At 42.7% G+C, this 22,150-nt stretch overlaps 1 protein-coding gene across 5 annotated transcripts in view; it reads right to left on the bottom strand.

Moving 5' to 3' along the window:
• Window positions 1-22,150, bottom strand: part of dab2ipb (DAB2 interacting protein b) — a 139,145-nt gene that overhangs the window by 26,380 nt on the left and 90,615 nt on the right. For all 5 annotated transcript variants that reach the window (XM_061071419.1, XM_061071411.1, XM_061071427.1 and 2 more), the window contains 3 exons: window positions 12,761-12,914; window positions 10,773-10,871; window positions 6,822-7,376 (listed from right to left, as the gene is read on the bottom strand). In XM_061071419.1, coding sequence (XP_060927402.1) covers window positions 6,822-7,376; window positions 10,773-10,871; window positions 12,761-12,914 — 808 coding nt within the window. The remainder of the gene's footprint in view (window positions 1-6,821; window positions 7,377-10,772; window positions 10,872-12,760; window positions 12,915-22,150) is intronic.

Below are 22,150 nucleotides of genomic sequence, written 5' to 3' on the forward strand. Positions count from 1 at the left end.
ATTTTCTGTCTGAAACCGACCTGAACACAAATATGATTTCAATAGTTTTGTCCAAACCCGGCCCGACACTTGACGAGATCAACAATTTGGTTTATAGATTTTTCCTTTATAGTGAATGGATAGAACATTATAGAAGAAGTCATACACTGTAGAGCTAATACATCATTTATATAATAGGGGAAATCAGAGATTGTTTGAAATTACAGTGTTTGGGCTCAATAATTGGAGAACTGTCACCGATACAGTGTGGTCCAAAAAGGCAGAGCTCACCTACCCAGAATAGAAAAGTGATCTCAGAGTATATGTGAGGGGGGAGAAAGGGAAATTGAAACCTGTTTAATATTAACTATTCGCCTGATCAATGTGCCTGTTATTCCAGCCTCGGGCAAGGGCTGATATTCAGGGAGAGGAGAAAACAGGAATCACTCCAGCCACTCCATCCTCCACTCTCCTCCTCTTTCCATCTCTACCTCTCTCTGCATCCCAGGGATTCCTTCCCCAGAGACTGGTGGCTCGTGTTACAGCGCCATAGCCTGCAGCTCTTCCTGTGAGGGTCACACTGGGTTGATGGAGAGGACCGGAGGCCGAGTGGAAATGGAAGCGGCTCCTCCCCGAAGGCGCGGACGCTTTTCATGCAACATAAAAACAGGAAGGGCTGCCGCGCTCCTGATTTGGCTTTTGGTGCACGTGATCATTATGAAGATAGGTTTGACTGGAGGGGGGGTATTGCAGAGAGTGTCATCAGCTTCTGAACATCGTGTTTGCCGACTTGCTCTGTATGTTCCCCATGTTTGTCTGTGTGTATTTCTCTCCGTCTTGTATTAAGTGAGTGTTGATGTTATCAGCCAATGAGGCTGCAGTGTATATTTGATCACTGAAAGGAAATTTTCTTCCACTTTTCCGTGACAATTAAGCTCCTATCAACCTGATCTAAAAATAACATTTTGTTGGCTCAGCTACTTCCTCTTGTTTCATATTTTATTGACTTTTCCGGACAAATGATACAAATGATATGATCTCACTTTAATTGCTCATAGTGAGATACCTGAACTGACTGGCACTGCCATCCATTGAGCCAGGCAGCTTAAGTGATTTCTTTCCTTTCTTTATTCTTATCCTTTGTGTCGGTGCCTTCACCTTTCTCTGTTTGGCTGTTTTCACCCCTCCTCCATCACTGCACGCTGGCAGGAGACGGTCACTAAAGATCCTGCTGGAATTATTTATCAGGCCAAGGATATGCCACAGTAGTCCAAACTGTACAGGACACACTGAGAGGAGAGAAAGTGCACTGAAATGCTTTCCTTTCATTTCCTGTGTTGCTAAGAGCTCATATAGATCTATGGCCCCATGATGAGTCTACTGTACTCTATGTGACCCTGGTTTGCTCACTGAAAAACACATCTCACTCATACACACGCACGCAAGCACACACATCTATCTCCTGTATCATCCATTTTAGTTCAATATAGGCAGGTGCACAGAGCAGCGTCCGCAAGGGCAAATCGTTGTTACATTTTCTACTCTGCAAAGAACGGAACGGTGTCCTCCTGGCTCCTGCACAACTGCAGTTTCCCAAAGTTGTCCTTTTAAATGTGCTAGTCAACGTCAAGAATATCTCACGCTTTATAACAGAGTTGGAGAAAAGAGAGGTACAATGAGCCAGCCACATGTAAAACACACATAAGTAACAAGAGCATAAACAACTATGTAACAGGCTGAACGGGTTATAAGATTTGATTCAGAAGATTCTCTCTACACATATCAAATGCGCTGAGGGTTTTTACATGTGCAAATCTTGAGTCATATCATAGCTATTAAAGGTCCAAATTTTACCCCTCCCCTGTGTTTAATTTGAGGGTTAGCCAATCAGAGGAGAGAGCTTCTCTTCTGTTCAGCTGTTTTGTGGGTGACGCACGGCCCAGGCCAACCGCAGGTAACAGATGTCCTTGCCTCCAGCTCATTCTCCTCTGCTGTTGGACCCTCTGGGCGCACCAGGACAGTGAAGCTTGAGTCCAATACCATCACCAACATGAAGGACATGAGGGGGAAAAGCAATGACAGCATAGGCCGGAGATGCGATCACTGTACGTTACAACACTTACAAACTATGATTCTGACACTCCTGTAAATGTGGAGGGTATTGACAAGTGACTTGCATTTTACGAACACTCTGGCCCTCCCTGGGGACGACTGATTCATTAAAGCCAGGCTAAAAAAACTGCCCAGAGGCATACAGAGCTACCAGAGTGCTTCCTGTCATGTAAGTAAATCATCTGTCACACTGTATTACATACATACAACAAAGTGTTCCTATGTGAAACAGCTGTGGGAATGAGTATGCCCACTGATGGCAGCGCTGAATGCATTAAAAAGACACTTGCGTTTAACATGACTGAAGCTGCGCTGCGGGCTTGCAACAATTTTCTCACAGCGGATGCAGAGAGGATGAACTCACATTTTTTAAAGCTCTTAAACAAAGCTGTTAGTTTACCTCGAGGAGCAGTAACATAAAAAAACACAACGGCATAATAACCCAAGTGCCACCCTCCTCTGGCCAGTTATCGCCAGGATAAATCCTCCGTATCGTCACTTCCAACAGTCCGTTCAGCTGAGAGGAGCAGCAACCAAATTAGAACCCTATCTCGCCAGGGGCTGAGGCGTCGAGAAGACTAGATCAATAACGCAGAGGATTTGTGCCAGGAGTGGATATTTTGGGATGAAAGAAAGGTGAACTTCTCCAGGCAAAGGCAGCGCGGGGCTTGTTGTTGTTACTGTGGAGCTTCTAACAGCGCTGTCTGGATGTAGAGACATAACAGCAGGTCCCACAGGGGGATGAGGCAGCATCATGACCTTATAACACAGGAAATGAACTGAAATATTATGACTGGATTTCTCATTTTGATTTCAGCTCGTTTTATTGCGTTTTATTTTTACATAAAATGTTTATTTGAGGCTTTGCACTCTCTATGGACATTTTCACACCTGCCCTGACCATGGTCCGAACCATGGCTCATTGTTTGCATTTGATCTGATTAGTTTTGATAGTCTCCGATACATGACATTGATTGGTTTGTAGACGGGCGTGCGTCTGACGTTGGTGTGTTGTCAATTGTTCCATGGTATTCACAAGGGCTAATCTTTCAGTTTGAATGGAGAAAACATTGGCACTGTATCTCTACCAACCAGATGAACGTCCTTGGCGTCATCAGAGGCTAAGACTACAAGCAAGTCTGCAAACCACTATAGCTTCTATTTCTATCGTTCAATGCTGTCTCAACTTCCTGCAAATCTGTTTTTTTTTCACATTGCAAACAATCATGAAACATGGCTTGTTTGGTCTGGAGACCACTTGATTTTTTTTGGTGGTCTGAGGCAACTTTTACACCTGCTCAGTTGGTTCTGAAAAGTCAGAAGGTCCGAACCAAACAAGCAGGTGTGAGAGCCCCCCTTAGACCACATATATTCTTATACAGCTGCAAGCCGACTTTTGCCCTGCATCAAATCGGATAAACCTGCTATCTCTCTGCTAATGCCTTGTGATCACATAGGTGTGCATAAAGTCAGCATCTGTGCAGCCATGCAGGCCGGGCCCGTCGTGCTCACCACATCCAGACATCAATACATCATCGGCAATGACATCTCTCCAGAGAGCTGTGGCCTCAAGATGCAATGGAGCATGAAAGAGAGATGAAGGAACACAAAGACGGAAAGTGGGGGGAGAAAAGGAGACAAGGAGTGGTGGTGCGACAGAGCAGAATATTCTGGATATAATTATTTGGCGATGGGTGATCAAACGACACACGGAGAAACAGAAATCGAGAAGTGCTGCATGCTAATTTCCATCATAAGCACCAACCTGCATCTCTTAACAGTTGCCAGCTGAAGTTGGAAGCGGTTTCCTACCTGTGCACAGCTGATTGAACGCGATGCACATCCGCAGAAGTTACTTCAGCATCTTAAAAAAGAATCTTCCAACACCTTTTCACTGTGAGAGACTGTGCTCTTTTGCAGAGGTAGCATTAAAACATTTTAGTAACAGTAAGTAACAATACAAATAAAAATACAAAAAAACACCACATTGAGTTTTCTACCTGAGTAAAAGTAAGTACTTGCTATTTAAATATAGAAAGTTGGTGTAGGTAAGTTATATTTGGTGTTATTGATAGATAATTTCATAATAGCCTTAATGTAAATCAAGGGATGTGAGAGAAAACTAGACTCTCATCTGCTCCGTGAGAGAATGCTTTAACCAATCACAGGGCAGTTCAGAGAGAGATTGCTCTGATTGGCTACTAAGCAGAAGCAAGTGCAAGTCTATTAGTACAGACCATTCTTTTATATTTAGAGAAAGAAAGCTGCAGATGATTCTGACGAAAAACTTGCGTCTAGAGTCTTGGAGGTGGTCTCTTCTGGGTCTATTGTAGCTGTAACACATTGCATTGATAAAATGAACTGTAGTAAATTATAGATATTTGCTGATATAGCTAGTTTAGAAAAAGTGAAAAATACCGCTGCTCTTTTGTTATTTCTCCAACTCAAGTACATTGAAGAGTCCGTTTTTCTGTCTGAGCCACAGAAATCAGCTGTCCCACTTACGGAATTAAAACCCTGACTCATGGATTTTACTTGATTTGGGATAGTTGACCTACACAACAAGAACAAGGAGGAGAGTAAATAACCAAAGGGCCTATCAAACATATGCAGGGATACAATCAAAGCAGGCTTATTGGATTTTATCCTTGCAAAAGCAACTAGCTCGATTCCTGAATATAAATCAGCCGTGTTCAGAAACCACACCCGAGTTTGGCAACGCATGAAAGAGGAACTTCCATCATCGGATTGGAAACGAGCAAACAACACAAAATTGACCAAAATAATGTTTATGTAAAGGATATCCTAATTAGGCCTCTGGAATATATTTAGGGTAAGTGGTTTGCTGGTGGGACTGCATGTTGTGTTTGGCATGACGTGACGGCTTTATCCATCAAGGCTGAAGGAGAAGCGTGCACTCAATTCTGCTGTACTAAATATATCAGAGCACGTCCCAGTGCCCTGAATGATAAAAGTCTTTTCAGAGGAGGAAGTTGCAGTAACTGCACTCGCACTCCTCACTCAGACTGTGGCTTTCATTAATTCTCTCTGTTTACATCAGTCCAAAGGGCGGCTGCTCGCCTCTTCTTCTGAAGGCGGCTGCAGCTATTCTCTGTATTTACAGCCCCAGAAGAAAAGAAAAGTTTTTATTAAAAGGAATTTTTCATGCAGATTTTGTCTTCTTCTTGAACACAGTTGTGGTGAGGACATTATTCGAGTCTCTCTCTCTCTCGTGAATAGCCATCTTGAGGCATCATCTCTAAAGCCTGTAATATTGTACAAGCGGCACATCCTACTGCCAGCGAGGACCCACTGTGAAGAAATATTTTGGAGATGAGGAATAAGTTAATACGATTTAGGTCTTTGCTCAAGAGGTGGGGATTAATTGAGAGTAATTAAGGATGTGACTATCTTTCGAGAGAACAGTCGTGGCCCTCTAACCCCCGTCACTCTGAACCTGGCAGACTGGAGGTTCACGCAGTGGTTGTGGTAGACGTCACGTCTCTAAGCGCCAATCACTCCTCGCTCCGCTGAGCTGTGATAAAGCCAGAGAAAGTTTCAAACTGATGCTGATGAGATACTGTCAAGAAAACTAAACTGGGGTGACAAAGGGGAGACAACAAAGAAGTGAATGATGCAGCGATGAAAACAGCCTGAAGCAATATTCACTAAAAGCTCAAACACGACAACTTCCGACATAACAAGAACAAACACCCATTGCCTGACAAAAATACACGTGTTCAAAGGAAATCCTTTGAAATTGAAACCATTAGTATTAAACTTTATTTAAGGCTGCAACTCATGATCATTTCTATTATTAGATCATTTTCTCAATCCATCCCCAAATCACCAGGTGACCAACAGACCACATCTGCAGCTACATTATTTGTATTACCCTCACCCATTCAGTAGCTTGCCCAAGAACACTTCAGCAGGCGTAATGGGGAAAACTTTTATCGAACCGCTGACCTGGTTAGTGGATGACCGCTCTACCAGCCAGAGTCCCCCAGTTTAACACCAATAGTGGAACAAACTAAAAAATAATGCATATCCTTAAATTGACATTTAACTGTTTGTTTGGTTGATTAAACCAAATGAACAATCGCTCTGCTCTAAATCTATTATTCACACCTCATCAGCTTCCAATAAGATGTTTTTCCTGTCATATCTCATATTCTCATGTTTACACAGGGATAAAATGCCCAGGATTGTTGTACTGCGCTGAAAAGACAAATGCTGTGGTGAAAAGTGAAGTGAAAACCGGCTATTTTGGATGCATGGTACTATCTGAGCCCAAGCAGCCTGCTGTCATGGGAGACTTAGCTCCTACTGTGGTAGACTAATCTCCTTGTGCCTGTAGTGCTCGAGACTGAGGTGGTTGTATTGTGCTTCCCTTCAGAATCGGTATGCTGGGAAGCACTGCAGGGGATACATGTAAAGGATTAGCTCGAGTTAAAAATGTAATACAGGCTGGTGCAGCAGGAGGAAAATCACCTTCCTGTCTGGTCTGTGTCTGCGGCATATTATGGCTGCAGGGGTCAATAGTTCATCGGATGAGCAGCAAGCAGAGGAATAGTTAACCTCTGTGTGCTTCTATTATGTCTCGTCTGTAACACATGGTAAGATAATGGTCGGATTTTCTGGTTCTGGGATCCATTATTTCTCAGTGGAGAGAATAAATTTGTGTGTGGGGGGGAATGGAAATACAATCGTGTTATTTTTGCACTAACCTTGGCCTTGCCCGTGCTCTGCAGAATGTGGACCAGTGCACACGCCATCTCCTCCTTGTTCTTGACGCTAATCCCGGGCTCGAGCACCGAGCACAGCAGCATGTAGTTGTTGGTGGTGTACTCTGCAAACTCCTTGTACATCTCCATGGGAAGGATGGTCATACTCTGATAGCGCGCCTTGAGGCGGATCATGGGCCCTGAAGTCTTGCCCTTAGGGGGGTTGGGCGTGCTCACCGGATACCATTTCTCCACAAACTGTCGCCCGGTAACCGCTGCCACGGGGATGTTGACGAGTCCGATGTAATTGTTTTTGTCTTTCTTCTTCTTCTTGTCCGTGTCCTTGTAGAGGTGGGCCGTGATGCACTTGACAGCAGGTAGGTTATTAAACTCAAAGTGCTCCCCCCAGAACACATTGTCAGTCTTGAGCTTGCAGGTGGTGCGAGCGTAGAGTGAATCATCCAGACACAGCTCGCAGAAGTATTTCTTTTTCGCGGGCAGATCCTTGGCCTCGATGATCCACAGCCTCAGCAGGTTCTCAACCCGGCGACTGTTGTCCTGGAGACAGAGAGGATGATAGGTTCTGGTTTAGTGAGTGACTTTTTTTGCCAATACCAGTGAAATCACAAAGAAAAAAACACCACCTTTACACATGACCAAAGGAATTATTGATGGAAAGTTGCCTTTTGGCTAACCCCTGCAATTTTATATTTTCGGTTAAAAACTTTATAAATAAACTTAGTCTCGATTCCTTTTTAGGTTCATTGATTGAGTGAATAAAATAACTGCAGAAATAAGGTGATAACAATCAATCAAAACCTGCCTCAACTGGTTTTTTATGTACTTAAGTAAATATAAGTACTTTCAAGACAGTACTTCAAACATTTCATTGAATCAACTCTCAAACTGACTTTTAAAAGCTAAGAAATCTCACACCTACATTATTCTAGAGCACTAACCCATTTCTATGTCATAAATTGCTATTTGCCGTGAGAGGGGCACATTTTTTTCTCCCATTATTCAGATTGCCTTGAAGACTAGCTCTGAAAATGAAGAGAGGAAGGACAAGGGGAGCTAATAATGACATAATTAGAAAGAAAACCAGAAGCCACTCATAATAAGTAGGCCTTTGGATGTTTGAAGTGCTGGTAGTTATGCTATGAAATCTCAACCTTATGTGGATGTTTTTCATATGACAAAAAACATCTTTTGTGCAATTAAATTAAATTCATCCCCAGTGTTTCCATTGCCATTAACCATTAAAATATATAGCATTTAATCTGTAGAACATCACATGTGTGGATCAAGAGGATCATGTCTCACAATTCCCTTGTAACTTAAAGTAAAAGACCTTTTTCTTAACAGTTGGTTAAAATCTCTGAAAAAAAACAGGGCTATGTTACTGACCCCACCAAGAAACAGCAGTGGCATTTTTTCATAGCCCTTAAAATAAACAGGTCAGGCCTTTTGCCATCTGCGGCTACAAGAAACATTTATTCCCCCTCCACCTTCCTCTTTTTTTTGAGTAAGACCAGATCCTTCCACTTCCCCTCACTCTAAATTCCCACAGTTTACGCCCATTTAATCCATAAATGTCAAGTCCCTCCACTAATCCATCTCCAGCGATCTCACATTGTTGAACCAAATCTCGAGGTGAGGCGACTCTTGTTTCGGTTTCAGGTCCGTTCCCCACGAATCAAGAGAGCGACCCCTCCTGCAGACACTGACAGTGAGAAGCAATCACTTCCATTCCTTATTTATCTCCCCAAATGACGCCAGATACCTCAACTCGTATGATTCATGTGCCAAGTCAGTCAGCACGTCCTAATCGGATAGGACGGCTCTGTCTTGTGAAGCAACTCAACGAAAACCAACCATGTGTCATAAACATTGTGTTCTTAGTCAACTGTGTAGTGTTAGAGCTCCACAGAACTGTTCTCCATGAAGATCCAGAGTTGGAATATATTTTTGCTAACACGTGGGATCAGTGTTCGGTAACGCCTCCTCAGCAGTGCTGTCAATTTTACAAATGTGCACTCCTACTGTGAATGAAGGAGCTCTGTACCATCATCACAAATTAATATTTGCTATGTGTATATTTATATTCACACATAAGTATTAAATATAAAACACCAATCATTTTGACGACACCTAAATGACCTATTATCATAATTAGCCATAATTATCCTCTTACATAGGAGATGAACTGTGCATGTTCAGCATTTACACCAAGTCTGGCTTAAAGCTACAGAGAAAGACCAAACGTAATTAACTCAGAGTTGTTTGCATGTTGACGCCCTGTCCATTGCATTGTTTGTTTGCTTGCTATCAGCAGGAATACACAAAGCTATGGAAATTATTTCCACATGAGGATGGCACATGGGCCAAGAAAGAACACATATATTATTTTGGGGGGTTGGACTGGACAACTTGACAGATCCTGGAATTTCTGTTGAATTTGTATCGTTTGCTTTAACATTTAAAAATAGAGTGTTTATGTTTTTACATAATCAGTTTCATAATTCCATAATACATGGATCTTGATCGAAATAATCAAGCATGTTAAGGGGACTGATAATCATGAGTGTGTGAATTTTGGTGAAGATCCAAATAAAAATCCATATCTAGGGGATATAAATGTGGTTTCACAAGGGAACTGTTGGGCTATGATGGAGGTATTCACTCTAGTGGATATCATTCTAGTTTATTTTACAATTACTAAGTTGCACTGCTTTTGTCTCCACCAGCAACAGAAAAGAGACTTCAGGGTGATGTTAAGATAACAAATAGTGACTGAAAGCCCCAAACAATTTAACAGTTTGAGAGATCTGTCTGCCTCCTGCATAATGTCCTCTCAATGTTCTCCCCATAGACTGTGTATAAAGATGGACGACTGCTCCCCAAAAGTGAATTATAAGTGTCTGGATCGCCACCTGGTGACTGGCTGCAGCTTATATAATAAATCCCTCTTCTTCAATGTTAGTGGATGGGACATGGATCAGATTAAAAAGTATCAATACACATCAAATATATTTTTCTCAAAGACTGTTTTGGACATTTTTAGGTATTTCTTATCACATTCATGTTTGTTCAAGTTCAGATTTTTTCAGTAAGTTTGTTTCTATGCTAGCCATTAAGTCCTTTCGGAGCATAATAAGTTTCAGTGAAAATAAATAAATATGTTGCAAGAACATTCAGCTACTTAAATAGATCTCCATGCTGTCATTTTGCAGGATAAAGCATTTCCTTCACTTTCATACTTTACTTTCATCTTTGGTCAAATCTCTGAGAAGCAGTAGAGTTGACAGTGGTAACTGCAGTAGAAGCAGGTGAAGTGGTAAATTGAGTGACAAAAAAGTCTGGTTAATCTCTTTAAAGACAACTTCCTTATCGATCTCTAAAGAGTTCCATCTGTTTCCAGGCTACGTGTTTGCCAGAAAAAACACTGAGCTGCATCTAATCTCTCAAAAATCATAAAAGACGCAAAGCAAAGACAGACAGAAGCAAAGCATCCTCGCCAAATGAGATAAGGGAGACTCGAACGCTATTAAGAATCTTTTTCATCCTAAAGTTCTAATCAGTGGGTAATTTGCTAAATAATGACAGATGAGGAAGCAAAGACATTGTGAGATGTGGACTTTTTTTCTTGGCTTGAAATGTTTGCCATTCTCCATCAACCACAGATGTGTTTGTCAAGATTACATACGGGAGGAAAATACTTTCGGAGTCCTTGTGTTCTTCGCTGTGACCTCTGCCGCCAAGGTGCAGCGAGAGCACAGCTGGATGCAGAAGCCAGGTTGTTGTGGCATGACTTACGACACGATGTCCACACCTTATAGCTCGCGCTGCATTTGTCTGTGTCGCAGGGTGCGGTTTGGAATTGGGACACTCGCACATGAGGTGATTAGTGTTGATTACTTCACACGGTCTCATCGCTCCTATTTACGTTCTCACCTTGTTGGGTTGCACCGCTCGCCGCAGATTCTCCATCCATTTGTCTCTCTCGGCTGACGAGCGGCAGGAAAAGCATTTGCTCCCCGTGGAGGTGGTGACCTGCCGTCGCGACACAGACAGAGAAAGAAAATTAAAGCTTTCATGATTAAGCCCCTAATGCATAACAAAGAGGGAGAGGGAGTGGGAAATAAATGGCTTTGACAAAATTTCATAAACAGCAGTTCTGTGACTGCAAAGAAGCTTATCGAAAATACACACACATACAAATATGGGATAACATGAGGAGACTGACAATGACTTGGCAGAGTTCGGGAATGACTGAATGGACAGAGAGAGAGCGATGGCTGCTTGGCAGACTGGGTGATGACTGAGTGATTAAAAAATGCACAGTGCAAAAAACTGTTTGAAAAGAGAAAATGATGTAATGAGCAGGATTATACCGATTAGTAGAGATTATGGGATACAACAGGGTTCAGTCATTTCTCTCTACAGCTACGTTCAGACCATAACTCATCTGCAGACATTTTCCCGAAATTAAGGGCTGGACTTGAGAACGCAAATGTCAGAGTCAGGCGCTCCCGACATTTTTTCGGAACTTTTCCTGCCAACTCCGTAAATGGTAACAGTAAAATGTCCCAGAAAACGTGTGAGTGAGTCCATTGAATTGGAATTTGGAACAGAACACAGCATCACAACTTCCGCTGACCCAGAATCCTAAAGCACACTGCTAAAAGTTTTTTTTTTTTAATCTTTAGCTTCTTCACTGCATAAGCAGAACTTTAAAAAAGTGGCAGAATAACGAGCTGTAAAAATAGCACTCACACTGTATATGATCCCCTAAAGTGGTTCCGGTCACCGTGTAATCAACAGTACCCTCTTTACACACCCAGCAGATGTGGGCAATATTACGATTGATATGGAGTCACGTGTCTGGCTGATTAATGTAAGTCTAATTTTCACAGGGTTTTGATCTCCAGCAGTTTGTGGGTTCATTAGCGTATGAATGCTCCACTTTGTTCTACAGCCATCGTCGCTAACTTTGTCTTTCTGCCACATTGTAACGGTTTGTCGTCCTAGGTTGTATTTTTCAGTGTTTTTCAGCGTCTTTATTAAGAATGTTTTCTGTTTAATTATTACCTTGTGTTTCTTGTACTTCCTTGTGTTTATATTTGTCTGAGTTGTTTTGGTGTGGCATGTTTTCTGTTTTATTTGTAGGCCCTGCTCCTAGTGTGAGTTCTTCACTTCCTGTCTCTGAGATTGTCTGCACCAGTCCTCATGTGTTCCACCTGTGTCCATTGCCCCTGCCTTCCCTGTGTGTGTACATAAGTCTCTGAACTTCCCTTTGTCCTCGTCGGATCGTTGTCTAACTGTCATTATGTCCTGTCCTCCTGTGTTTCTGTATCCCATATCTCCTGAGCTCCCGTCCGCTTCTCCCGTGTGCTTTTGTCTTTTCATTTTGATTTTTGAGATTCCTGCGTTTGCTATTTTTATGTTTAAGACTTTTCATTAAAAAGACTTTAGTTCAAACTCTGCATTCAGGGTCCATCTTCCTCACCAATCCTGACACAAATGGTGCAGGGCAGGTTGCGTACAGAGAGTTTTTTAATATTTTCTGCAGAAGTCACTGTCAGCTGTGACTGAAGACAACGTTGATGAAATGACAAGATAATTTTCCTATACCTTGCATTGGTATTTTTGTATGCGTCAGACACTTCTCCAATATGTCATATACAAATATGATATTGATATGCGATTGAACAGAGATAATTTTATGCTCCACCAAGTCAAGAAGTCTTCTAACCTGATATATCTATCTAAACGTCTATAAAATGAACATGACTTTTACATTGTGATGCCTTAAATAACTCATCATACTTCGAAATTCTATAGCAACATCAAATGTATAGCTGTGTGTGGATGCCCTTATGAAAGCGGAGCCATTAGTGGGAATGTTGTGACTGTGTGTACATGTATGTGTGTCCTCTCACCTCAAAGCAGAAGTCCTGCCCGAGGATGCTCATGTGAACAGGCTTGATGATGACCTCGTCCTCCATACTTAGGTCCAGAGCTTCTACAGCGCTACTGGGGCTGAGCAATGACTCATGGGAGCGAGACTCCTTCAGCCTCGGCATCAGATGAGATCTAAGAGAGGAGGAGAGGAGGGAGAGAGAGAACTGAGTCACCCTGCAGAGTCTGAGGATAGGAAGTGGGAGAGGGGGAGCATATGCGCCGCACGTATTATCGCGCGTCCGTGGTGAGCGTGAAAGAAGAGCGAGGTGTGAAGTGTGAGGGTGACGACGAGAGGTTGCTCCTCTTGCCTCAAAGTCAGCGAGTTTTCAGCAGGATGAGTAAATCAACACGTGTTCATTAAAGGAAACAATTCAGAAACTGAGACCGAGACCTCCATGCAAACATTCAAATGGTGAAGGACCTGCATTCAGTCATGCTTTGCTAGTCTTAATGACCACTCAAAGTTCTTTACAGCAGAGTTGACATTCACCCCTTCACACACACATTCACACAGCACTTCTATATCTAGCGCCTGGCCTTTCAGTTATGCCTCTCATTCATACGCTGCTAGCACAGGAATTTGAGTTTGAGTGTTTCGCCCATGTACTCTTCATCAAATGTACTGGATGAGCTAGGAATCAAGCCACCAATTCTCTGATTAGCGGATGACCCACTCCACCACCACCCAAATCACAATCTCACATCTTGATAAGGACCATGGAGCTGGGACATTCCAAACCCAGCCCCCCACCGCAGCCTTTTCAGCTCTCATTACTTCACTAATGTGACAAAACTCTTTATTCATCTCATAATTAAATGTAAAACATGCAACTTTGACCACAAGGGGTCTCTCAAATCTCAAATCAAAACAATAACAGAAGACCTGGTTTGTCATTTTGACGCAGCGTGGGATCATGGGAGTTGTCTTTATCACCACTGCAGATGAAAATCTACCTGACACAACAAATCCTGCTCACATAAGTTAATTATAAAGTTTTATTAATGTCTTGATCCATTAAGTGACCAATACAAACAGTGAAAGGGAAAAAAATCATCATAAGTCGAAGCTATATTTTAATTTAGGTTGAACTATATATTTATATGACATATTAGAACCTAACTGCATGTGTCACGTGTCTGTTCTGGTCAAATCCTGAATAAGTCATCACACCTGCAGTAAAAGTTGTGCTGATTCAAGATAGACAACAACCCTGAGACTGCAGACACCCCTGGGCATAGCCATGTCAATTGTGTGGGAACATTGCGCTAAAAAAAGTAAAGGTCGAACCGAACTATCCATGCCCAAGCACCGCTTCTGCTAACAGATGCTTTATAACTTCCCATGCAATGAGTCAATGAAAAGGCATAGAAGATCTGAGTCAATCCGCTCTGCAAACTGGTGGTAACACAGCAAATAGGCAACGATTTGTATCATTGATTATCATGAATGGTCATACTTGCACAATTTCCATGATGTGATAATGTTTCACGGTGACAAACCTCACACTCATCTGAGGTTCATTTAACAAACCCACACCACACAAATAGCATTCTCAGAGCGGATATTTATGACGAGAGCCCGGAGTGCACTTTAGAAAGCATTCTGTATCCTCACAATGACAGCCCTCAAGCCCTTTCTCTTGGCCATTCTTCAGGCGGAGAATAGAAGGAAACAAAGTAAAGAGCTTTCTGCTGTTTGCTGTGTTTGATGTCGCCCTACTTTCTGTGTTTTTAGAAGAGTAAGAGAGAATGACTGTCTGCACAAAAGAGCAAGTGCGTCTTCATGCAGTGATCATACACATTTCATATACATCATCCACATCATTCAGCTTAATATTAGGGCAACGTTAAGCTTCACAAACACGCAACAATTAACAATGAGCTTAAAGGGGAGTTAGCAATTTGAATCCAGTACACTTTGTCGAATTCTGCTAAAATCCAATGAACCAATAGGCCAGATGTGTGTTGTCCCTGTTGCTAATGTTTGTGGTGGTTAATTTCAACAGAATTCAAATGGTTGCATTGAATATTGCAGCTTTGGACGCTGCTTCTGACTGCGCTGTGGGCCATAGCAACCACACATTGGTATAACATCCTTAGAGCAGTCAGCATCCAATCACATTACATCGGTAGTGCAGCGGAAATGGTACAGCAAAGGCATGCTTCTTGAAAGGCAGACAGACACTGCTGCGCCTGATTTGGGTCCTTGAACGTATAGTTCGTGCAAAATCAGAGTGTGCATCTTGGCTACAATTAATGCTGATGTTTTTAGTGTCAAATTCCAATTTGTGAGTGCCTAAATAAGGGGGGAGGAGCTTCCGAACTAGCAGTGAAGGGTAGAGTGGTCTTGTTTTCAAATATGAACAGTCCCTCCCCAGAATTGCTAACCCCACGTTTAAGTATTAAACTATGTCATCATCAAACATGTTGTTAAGTGAACAAAAAGGAACTGCCGCCTATAGCCTTCAATCGACCATACCCGTGTTCTCTTCACTCTCACAGTGATAAGAGGATGAAGAAGCTTAATACGCTGGTGGGGGATGTAAACAGCTACATACACATTAGCCCCTGACACTCAGATACTTGCAGGAATGCGGACGATACAGGGTCAATTGCGGCTGTAATGAAAGAGAACATTCTTTCAATAGTGCCCTCTGTGGACGGCTTACACGCTAATCTCATGCATGTGTGTGAGCCTCTGTGTGGTTTTGTGTGTGTGTGTGTGTGTGTGTGTACTGTACATCTCTGCTGTGGACTAAAAGAAGAGCATTCCAGGAATAACATGCAGCAGCCGTAATGACAGATTAACAGCCGCATGCAGCCCTGTTGTACAGTCGGACAGCTTTGTTGTCAAATCCACCGTCCAATGCAAAGTAGATAATAATCTGTCCACCCCAACTCGCCCTCGCTCTGTTTTCACGCAAACACACACACATGCATATGCACAAATCTCATCTCTCTGAAACACAACAACATGTGCAAACACCGCTAGGACAGCTTTGCATATGTGAGCATCCAGTTTCAGGAGCTCTTAGCCTTTCCCAAAGCTGCAGAGGATGAAATGTTTGCACCTAGCTCTGCTTTGTGATTGGCTGACTGGGTACCGGGCATAACAGTGAGCGAGTCAAATAAAAGAGGAGGAGGGAAATCAGGAGGATAAAGAAACTTTGTGTCTCTAGTCTCAAAAGCTGCATGATGATGATGTTTAGGTGTTTTACAAACCGATGAACTTAAGGAAACCAACTTTTCTTATACACTGGTATATTGCTAATATATATATATATAATATGGAATAATATTCTGCATGTTGTGATATAGATATATGTATTCTTCTGTTGAAATGCTCTTTTCTCTCAGCATATCATAAGATAAGAACATTTGTCTCCGTGGAAATGGTGGGAGTAGGAACTAATGAATAATAATGCTCGCCTTCATCTGCATGGCACTGTATTAAATTCTACTGTAACGTGTAATTTAGAGCCTTTTGTGCGCCACTTTGCAATAATGACAATGAACGACACGTCTGGCAAGTGAAATCGGCTCATAACTTCTGCATCAGCCGAACCTGACTCTCTGTCCGTGTCAGCCTCGGCTCACAGGCAGCATTACAAGCAATGACTGTCATCCTCATCTCCTCATTTTTCCACACTTTGGTTCCCCTCCCCCAGCATCGCCTATTCTCAGCAAATGTTCTCTGTCCTTGACAGCCCTCCAATACTGTGTTCCTCTCCTTGAGTGTTTACCTGAGGTGAAGGGGGGTTTGTTTAAGTTAAGTGGATTTTTTTGGTACACAACTTTCCATTTCACTCTTCCACTCCCTGTTCATCTGTTTAACTTTGTTTATCTCCCTTCGCCTCTCTTGGCTACCGATTAATCCATCTCTCCTTGTCCCCTGGGCTTCATTCTGGCTATTTAAATGTTTCACATATTATGTAGGAGATACACAAGTGTCCGACGGTTTGGAAACTTCCACTGGCTCCTCACAACTTTGTAAAGAGCAGAAGGGAATAAAATGAAAAGGTCAAACTATACAGAGCAGTTTTGTCAAGAGAGAACTGTTCATATCTTATCTGTAATACTATAATACAATACGATACTACAAGGTCTGTCCCAGTCTTTAATTCCTTACTTTCATTTGAGATATTTCACGTGACATAAAGGCTCCCATCACAGGTATACAGACCTACAGAGCTTAAAGACCTAAAACCTCCAATTAGTCGGTTAGAAATGAAGAAGCCTTTTGGAAACGAGGTGAAACGTCTTCAAGAAACACAAGCAAGTCCATATGCCTTCGTACTCGAGTACAACTTCTAAGGATACCATGACCTGGATGACTGAGAATCTTCACAGACTTTGTGGCATTCGGAACAGAGACTCAAAAGAAGTTTTGAGAACGCAGAGAGTTATTATATTAGTACATTTCTGAATAATTATCTATCTATATTCTATCAGCGCAGTCTGAGAACTAGATGCACTGTGCCCTGCTTAGGTTCAATAGAAACCCAGTTAGGAGCGAGCATCGCAGAAAGCAGAGCAGAGTAATGGATTTTGAGTGTGTCTGGACTGCACCCAGTGAGCTTTGTCTCTGCATCCTGCAAAGAGTTCATCTGATAGCCTGTCTGGGATCTGATATAGTCTGAAACCTTGGGCCTATATAGGCGTCAGAGCACTTAGACCTCTGACACATTGACTTGATGGCTGGCTGGCTGCGCCACGAGGGACTATTTTTGCACCAATAGTTGAAAACAGGCTGAATTAATGTGGTGCGGCTCCAAATAACAGCGCTCTGAAGGCCTGCAACCACCTGGGTTGCATCACAAATATGCATTGTTCCAACACAATCACATTCGCAACACCAACAGCACGTTATAGCACATGTGAAGCGGTGTTAATCTTTACATAATACCCTCTTTGTGTTGCTCCTCCACTCACGCTACTGTGCAGTAATTATCCAACACACGAACTTACCCCAATGACCAAAGTTAAGCTTCAGGCATAACCTAAACACAACAAGCACTTCTCTCAGGAGAGGCCCTCACTTATTGCCAGAGCTAAGCGACCTGATGTTAAGTCTCCTTGCTAACAGTTTTTCACCGTGGATACACAGTGTTTACACAGCACTTTGCTTTGCTGTTAGAGCAGCATCTACAACAATCAATACGCTCCCCACTCAGACTGGCACAGCAATTACTTGTTAATAATGCGCTCGACCAAACAAACACATGCCAGGCAGAGGCGTACAAAGTTTTTGATGATTTCTGTGGCTCCTGCGCCTTTATGTGGACTTACTGTCAATTGCTTTGGACATTAAGTGTCAGCTGCATTAATGGTATGTTATATAAAATCTGAATAAATAAGTACTACAACAAAATGAATGCAGACGCTTCCCTTCAAGGGATGAGGACACAGTGAATGGTTTGAATATGAAAATGGTGTAAATCATAAGCTCCAGTTTGTGCCTCCATATATATATATATGACCAGTGCATCCTTATGACAGAGCATAACATTAGTTATTCTAGGTGTTATTTTATGTTTATGCTTTTTCCAATAGAAAAATAAACATTAATTAACAAGCATACTTGAGATCAGCATGTTTATGACCCAGATTTAGCCAGACAGGCTAGTTTTCATCTGCAGGTTTGATCTAAAATAACACAAAAGAACTTGATTTTCAAAACGTGGTTCCTTTCCTTCAAGTTGAGCAATAACATTTTGGGCTACCTGAATAAAAGAGGGAGCCCAGTTATAACAGTCAAAATAGGTTTAAAATCTATTTAGCACTGTCATGTAACAGCAAGAGAGTTCTCAGTCTGGATCTTGGTTTGGCCAGGGGCCTTTCAGCATGTACATGCTTCCTCTCATAGTCCAAGGACATGCAGATTGGGGTTACGTCAATTGAGGACTCAAACTGACTGTCGATGTGAATGGCTGTTTGTCGCTATGTGTCAGCCCTGGTGACCTGTCCTGGGTGTACCCTGCCTCTCACCCATTGTCAGCTGGGATTAGTTGCCGACCTTCGTAAACCCACGCATGGATGTGGACTGAATACAATACTTTTCCATTTGGATGCTTTGAGTAATCCTTAAGGAAAGGTCATTTATTAATTTTTCAGGAACTGCTTGGCTCTGTGATGGGCCAACACCCTATGTTACTGCATTTCAATATGTTATCTGTAATCAACAAGCCAAAGTCCAATAATGAAAACCCAGACAGCAAAGACAATGCTGATGACAAGACAAATTCATCCTCAGCTCAGATAAATAATGATGAAAGAAAATGTGCAGAAATACTGCCTGTGAGACCTGAAGCCCAGTGGTTACACTAGTGGTTTGTTATAGTGTACCTATTTTCCCCCCAAATTTATTCCTGCAACATTCTCCGAACAGCCAGATCCAGCCAGCAACACACCGACCACTCCGCTCGCACCTGGACCCCAACTCAAACATTAAAGCAGGGAAAAACAAAACAGTTAACGGTGGAACTCCTGCTGTGCACACGATCGCACTGTAATTGTTCAGGGTTGATTATGAAACACACACACCGCAGAGACAGGCAACTGGACAAATCAGCCATTATTCATGCATCAAGTCTCACACGATAAAGTGTCCATTATTCCCACTGCGTTGGCGCTGACTCAGTGGAAAGGACCACAGGCTGTGATGAAACAACCAAGTGTCTGTCACACTGCGGAGTGCTCTGTCACTGGCTGATCGCTCATTTGAACCAAGCAGATGTGGTTAGTCCTTCTTAATGCTCACAGTGAATAATGAAGCACCATCAGCTCGGAGAGGAAGTGAGAGTCTTACTGCAGTGTCAGTGTCAGATTTATGTCCTTCATTCGCATGTTTTACAGCGAAACAGTGGCATTTGGAGTTTTGTTAGGCCCGTGAAAATATATGTTTTACTGCATCAACCTGCCAGCTGTCAAATGTCATCTGTACAGGGGTGCCGGAACAGCTGGGTTATGGGTAGCTGGAGAATATAGACAACAAAACAAACATCTGGCCCCACAGCATGAGGCGAGAAGGAAAAGAGTAGTCAAGAGGAGGTGAGGGGGAAGAGACGAGGAGGATCCTGTCAGACGCTACTGGTGCAGAACGGTGGATGTGTGAGCGGAACCATTGACTTGTGGCTACAGGCCTCTGAGCCCAAAATCCAATCAGGACGGGTAGGAGACCCCTTCAAGAGCAAGCCTCACTCACTGTCAAAGGCAGAAACAGAACAGAGGAAGGACGATCTCTGGAGACAACAAGAGTTTGAGGTTGAGGTGAGTTGGAGGAGATGTAGCTGATGTGACGGCCTAAACTACCATTCCTTTTACCAATAACCCCTCAGAGGAAAATGTACACTCATCTAATATAGACGTACACTCAATACAAAACCCTCCGATCTGTGACCTCAGTGAAGGTCTTTGCAAACCAAGTCTGCATTCTTTCATGTGCGTTTTTTAATCTGCCAGCCAAACCTTGCACACTAAGTCTGACAGGTCAAATTATTCTATTTGTTCAGAAAATGTTCAATCGGAGATAAACTGGAGTCAAACGGTGAGGAAGATTTTGTGGTCCTCTCACTTCTTGAAGTGAAAAAGATACATTAGGTCTCCTCCTGCGAAGCCGTCAGGAACAAGGAGAATTTAATCTTGTGATCAAAGAGCAAATTCTGAATTGTCCCGATCAATCCAGTTGATCCAAAACGGTGTTTGGCAGTTTTATCTAAGGTAAATATATATATAATATATATATAATTTATCAGGCTGAGCAGTCAAACAACTCTCTTGAACGCCATTTGACAGAAGCGGAAAACCCAGGAAATCAAAACTGTTTACTGACGGACGAAATGACGTCGTGTTTATTTAACTTAACTTTAACTTATTTAAATCAATAACAAAGACAGCTAAAGGGAAAAAAAAGGAAAAATTTACATCGTCACGTTGCCGTCAGTCTAGCTCCAGTGCATTAGTGCTTTGCAGCACCTGTGCTGGTTGACGGCGTCGGATCTTTAGACTCCTACACTGCCGGCGGACTAATGCACATGACACAAAAGAGAGATTATGCTGTGAAGAGGGGTAAAGAGAAATAGACCCTGCCCCAGGCATCACTGCACCAAGTAAAAAATGAAGCTATAGTGTGAGCACTTTTGTGAAGAATAATAAAAGGCGGTTAGAGCTCTATAGAGGGGAACACACATTAGCTAAGAATGGAAGGAAGAGCTCCACACAAAGATGGCCTTTCATTTACAGAGAGGAAGGAAGCTTTTAAGGACAAGAATGAGACGCATATAAACATGTGCACACGCCTCCCTGACAAATACACACATGCCAGACACAGGGAACGAGGGAGTTAGCTTTAGCATTTAGTATCTCCTAAATAATAAGCCTTGCTAGGCCCGCTTTATTACGAGTCTGCAGGGATGAATGACTCAGAGCTCTGGCAGACATGCTTCATTGTGGGAAAATCTGGCGGGTGACTGAGATCAGGTGGTTGGAGAACAACTGTTGGAAGAGCTAACTCGGCCACCGAGCCAGGCTGTCTGGTAACACACACAGACACACACACAGACACACACACACAGCTTGATTACAGTGAGAGCGCAGCCTCCCTACTAGGCTGCGAGGTAATTCAGTGTAGCATCTGCTAGGACACTCACTGCGGGGGACCAGTACGCTGCAATGAGAAGCGGCTCTGGAGCGGGGCCGAGCCGAGGCTTGAGCTCTGAGGTCATGTGCCGAGAGTCGGAGAACCGAACAGCTGGTTGCGAACCGCTGGACACAGACAATCGCACTTTAGCAGCTGCAAAACGTCAGTGCGTGAATCACCTGCAATGATCTGCGAGGACTGTCTACGTTTGTTAGATATTTGCAGCAATTTCATTGGAGGATTATTCTGTGGCCGCCTCTGCAGGATGTGACACATGTAGTTCATCCTTTTTACATCTCATTCCTCTTCCCTGGACAGTTTTAAGAGCCACGAGTCAACGGTCACTAGAGCAAATATTGATGCTTCTACAGTATAATGGATTTTTATGACACCACACTATATATGTGCGTGTGTGCGGGTGTTTGACCATCGCTTTATTCACAGTAATTACATCGGGAGTTTGGCAATTCAAATAGGACAATCAACACATCGCAATTGCAGGGAAATTATATTGAGGTCAAAGGTCAGCCCAAACAGTAACTCCCTAAACAGCAGCTAAAGTCAAAGGGCGAATGTCATACTGATGACTGATGTCCTTCTGGGAGCCTACCGACGCAGTGTGATCGATATATTGATTTTAAAACTATTCACTTATAATGTGACATGTGAGAAAAAAAACCCATCATGGTAGAAATTGACTTTAAAAGAGTACATATATCTGTTTTTAGTC

Source organism: Limanda limanda, chromosome 1 (genome assembly GCF_963576545.1).
Source record: "Limanda limanda chromosome 1, fLimLim1.1, whole genome shotgun sequence".
Taxonomy (NCBI): Eukaryota; Metazoa; Chordata; class Actinopteri; order Pleuronectiformes; family Pleuronectidae; genus Limanda; species Limanda limanda.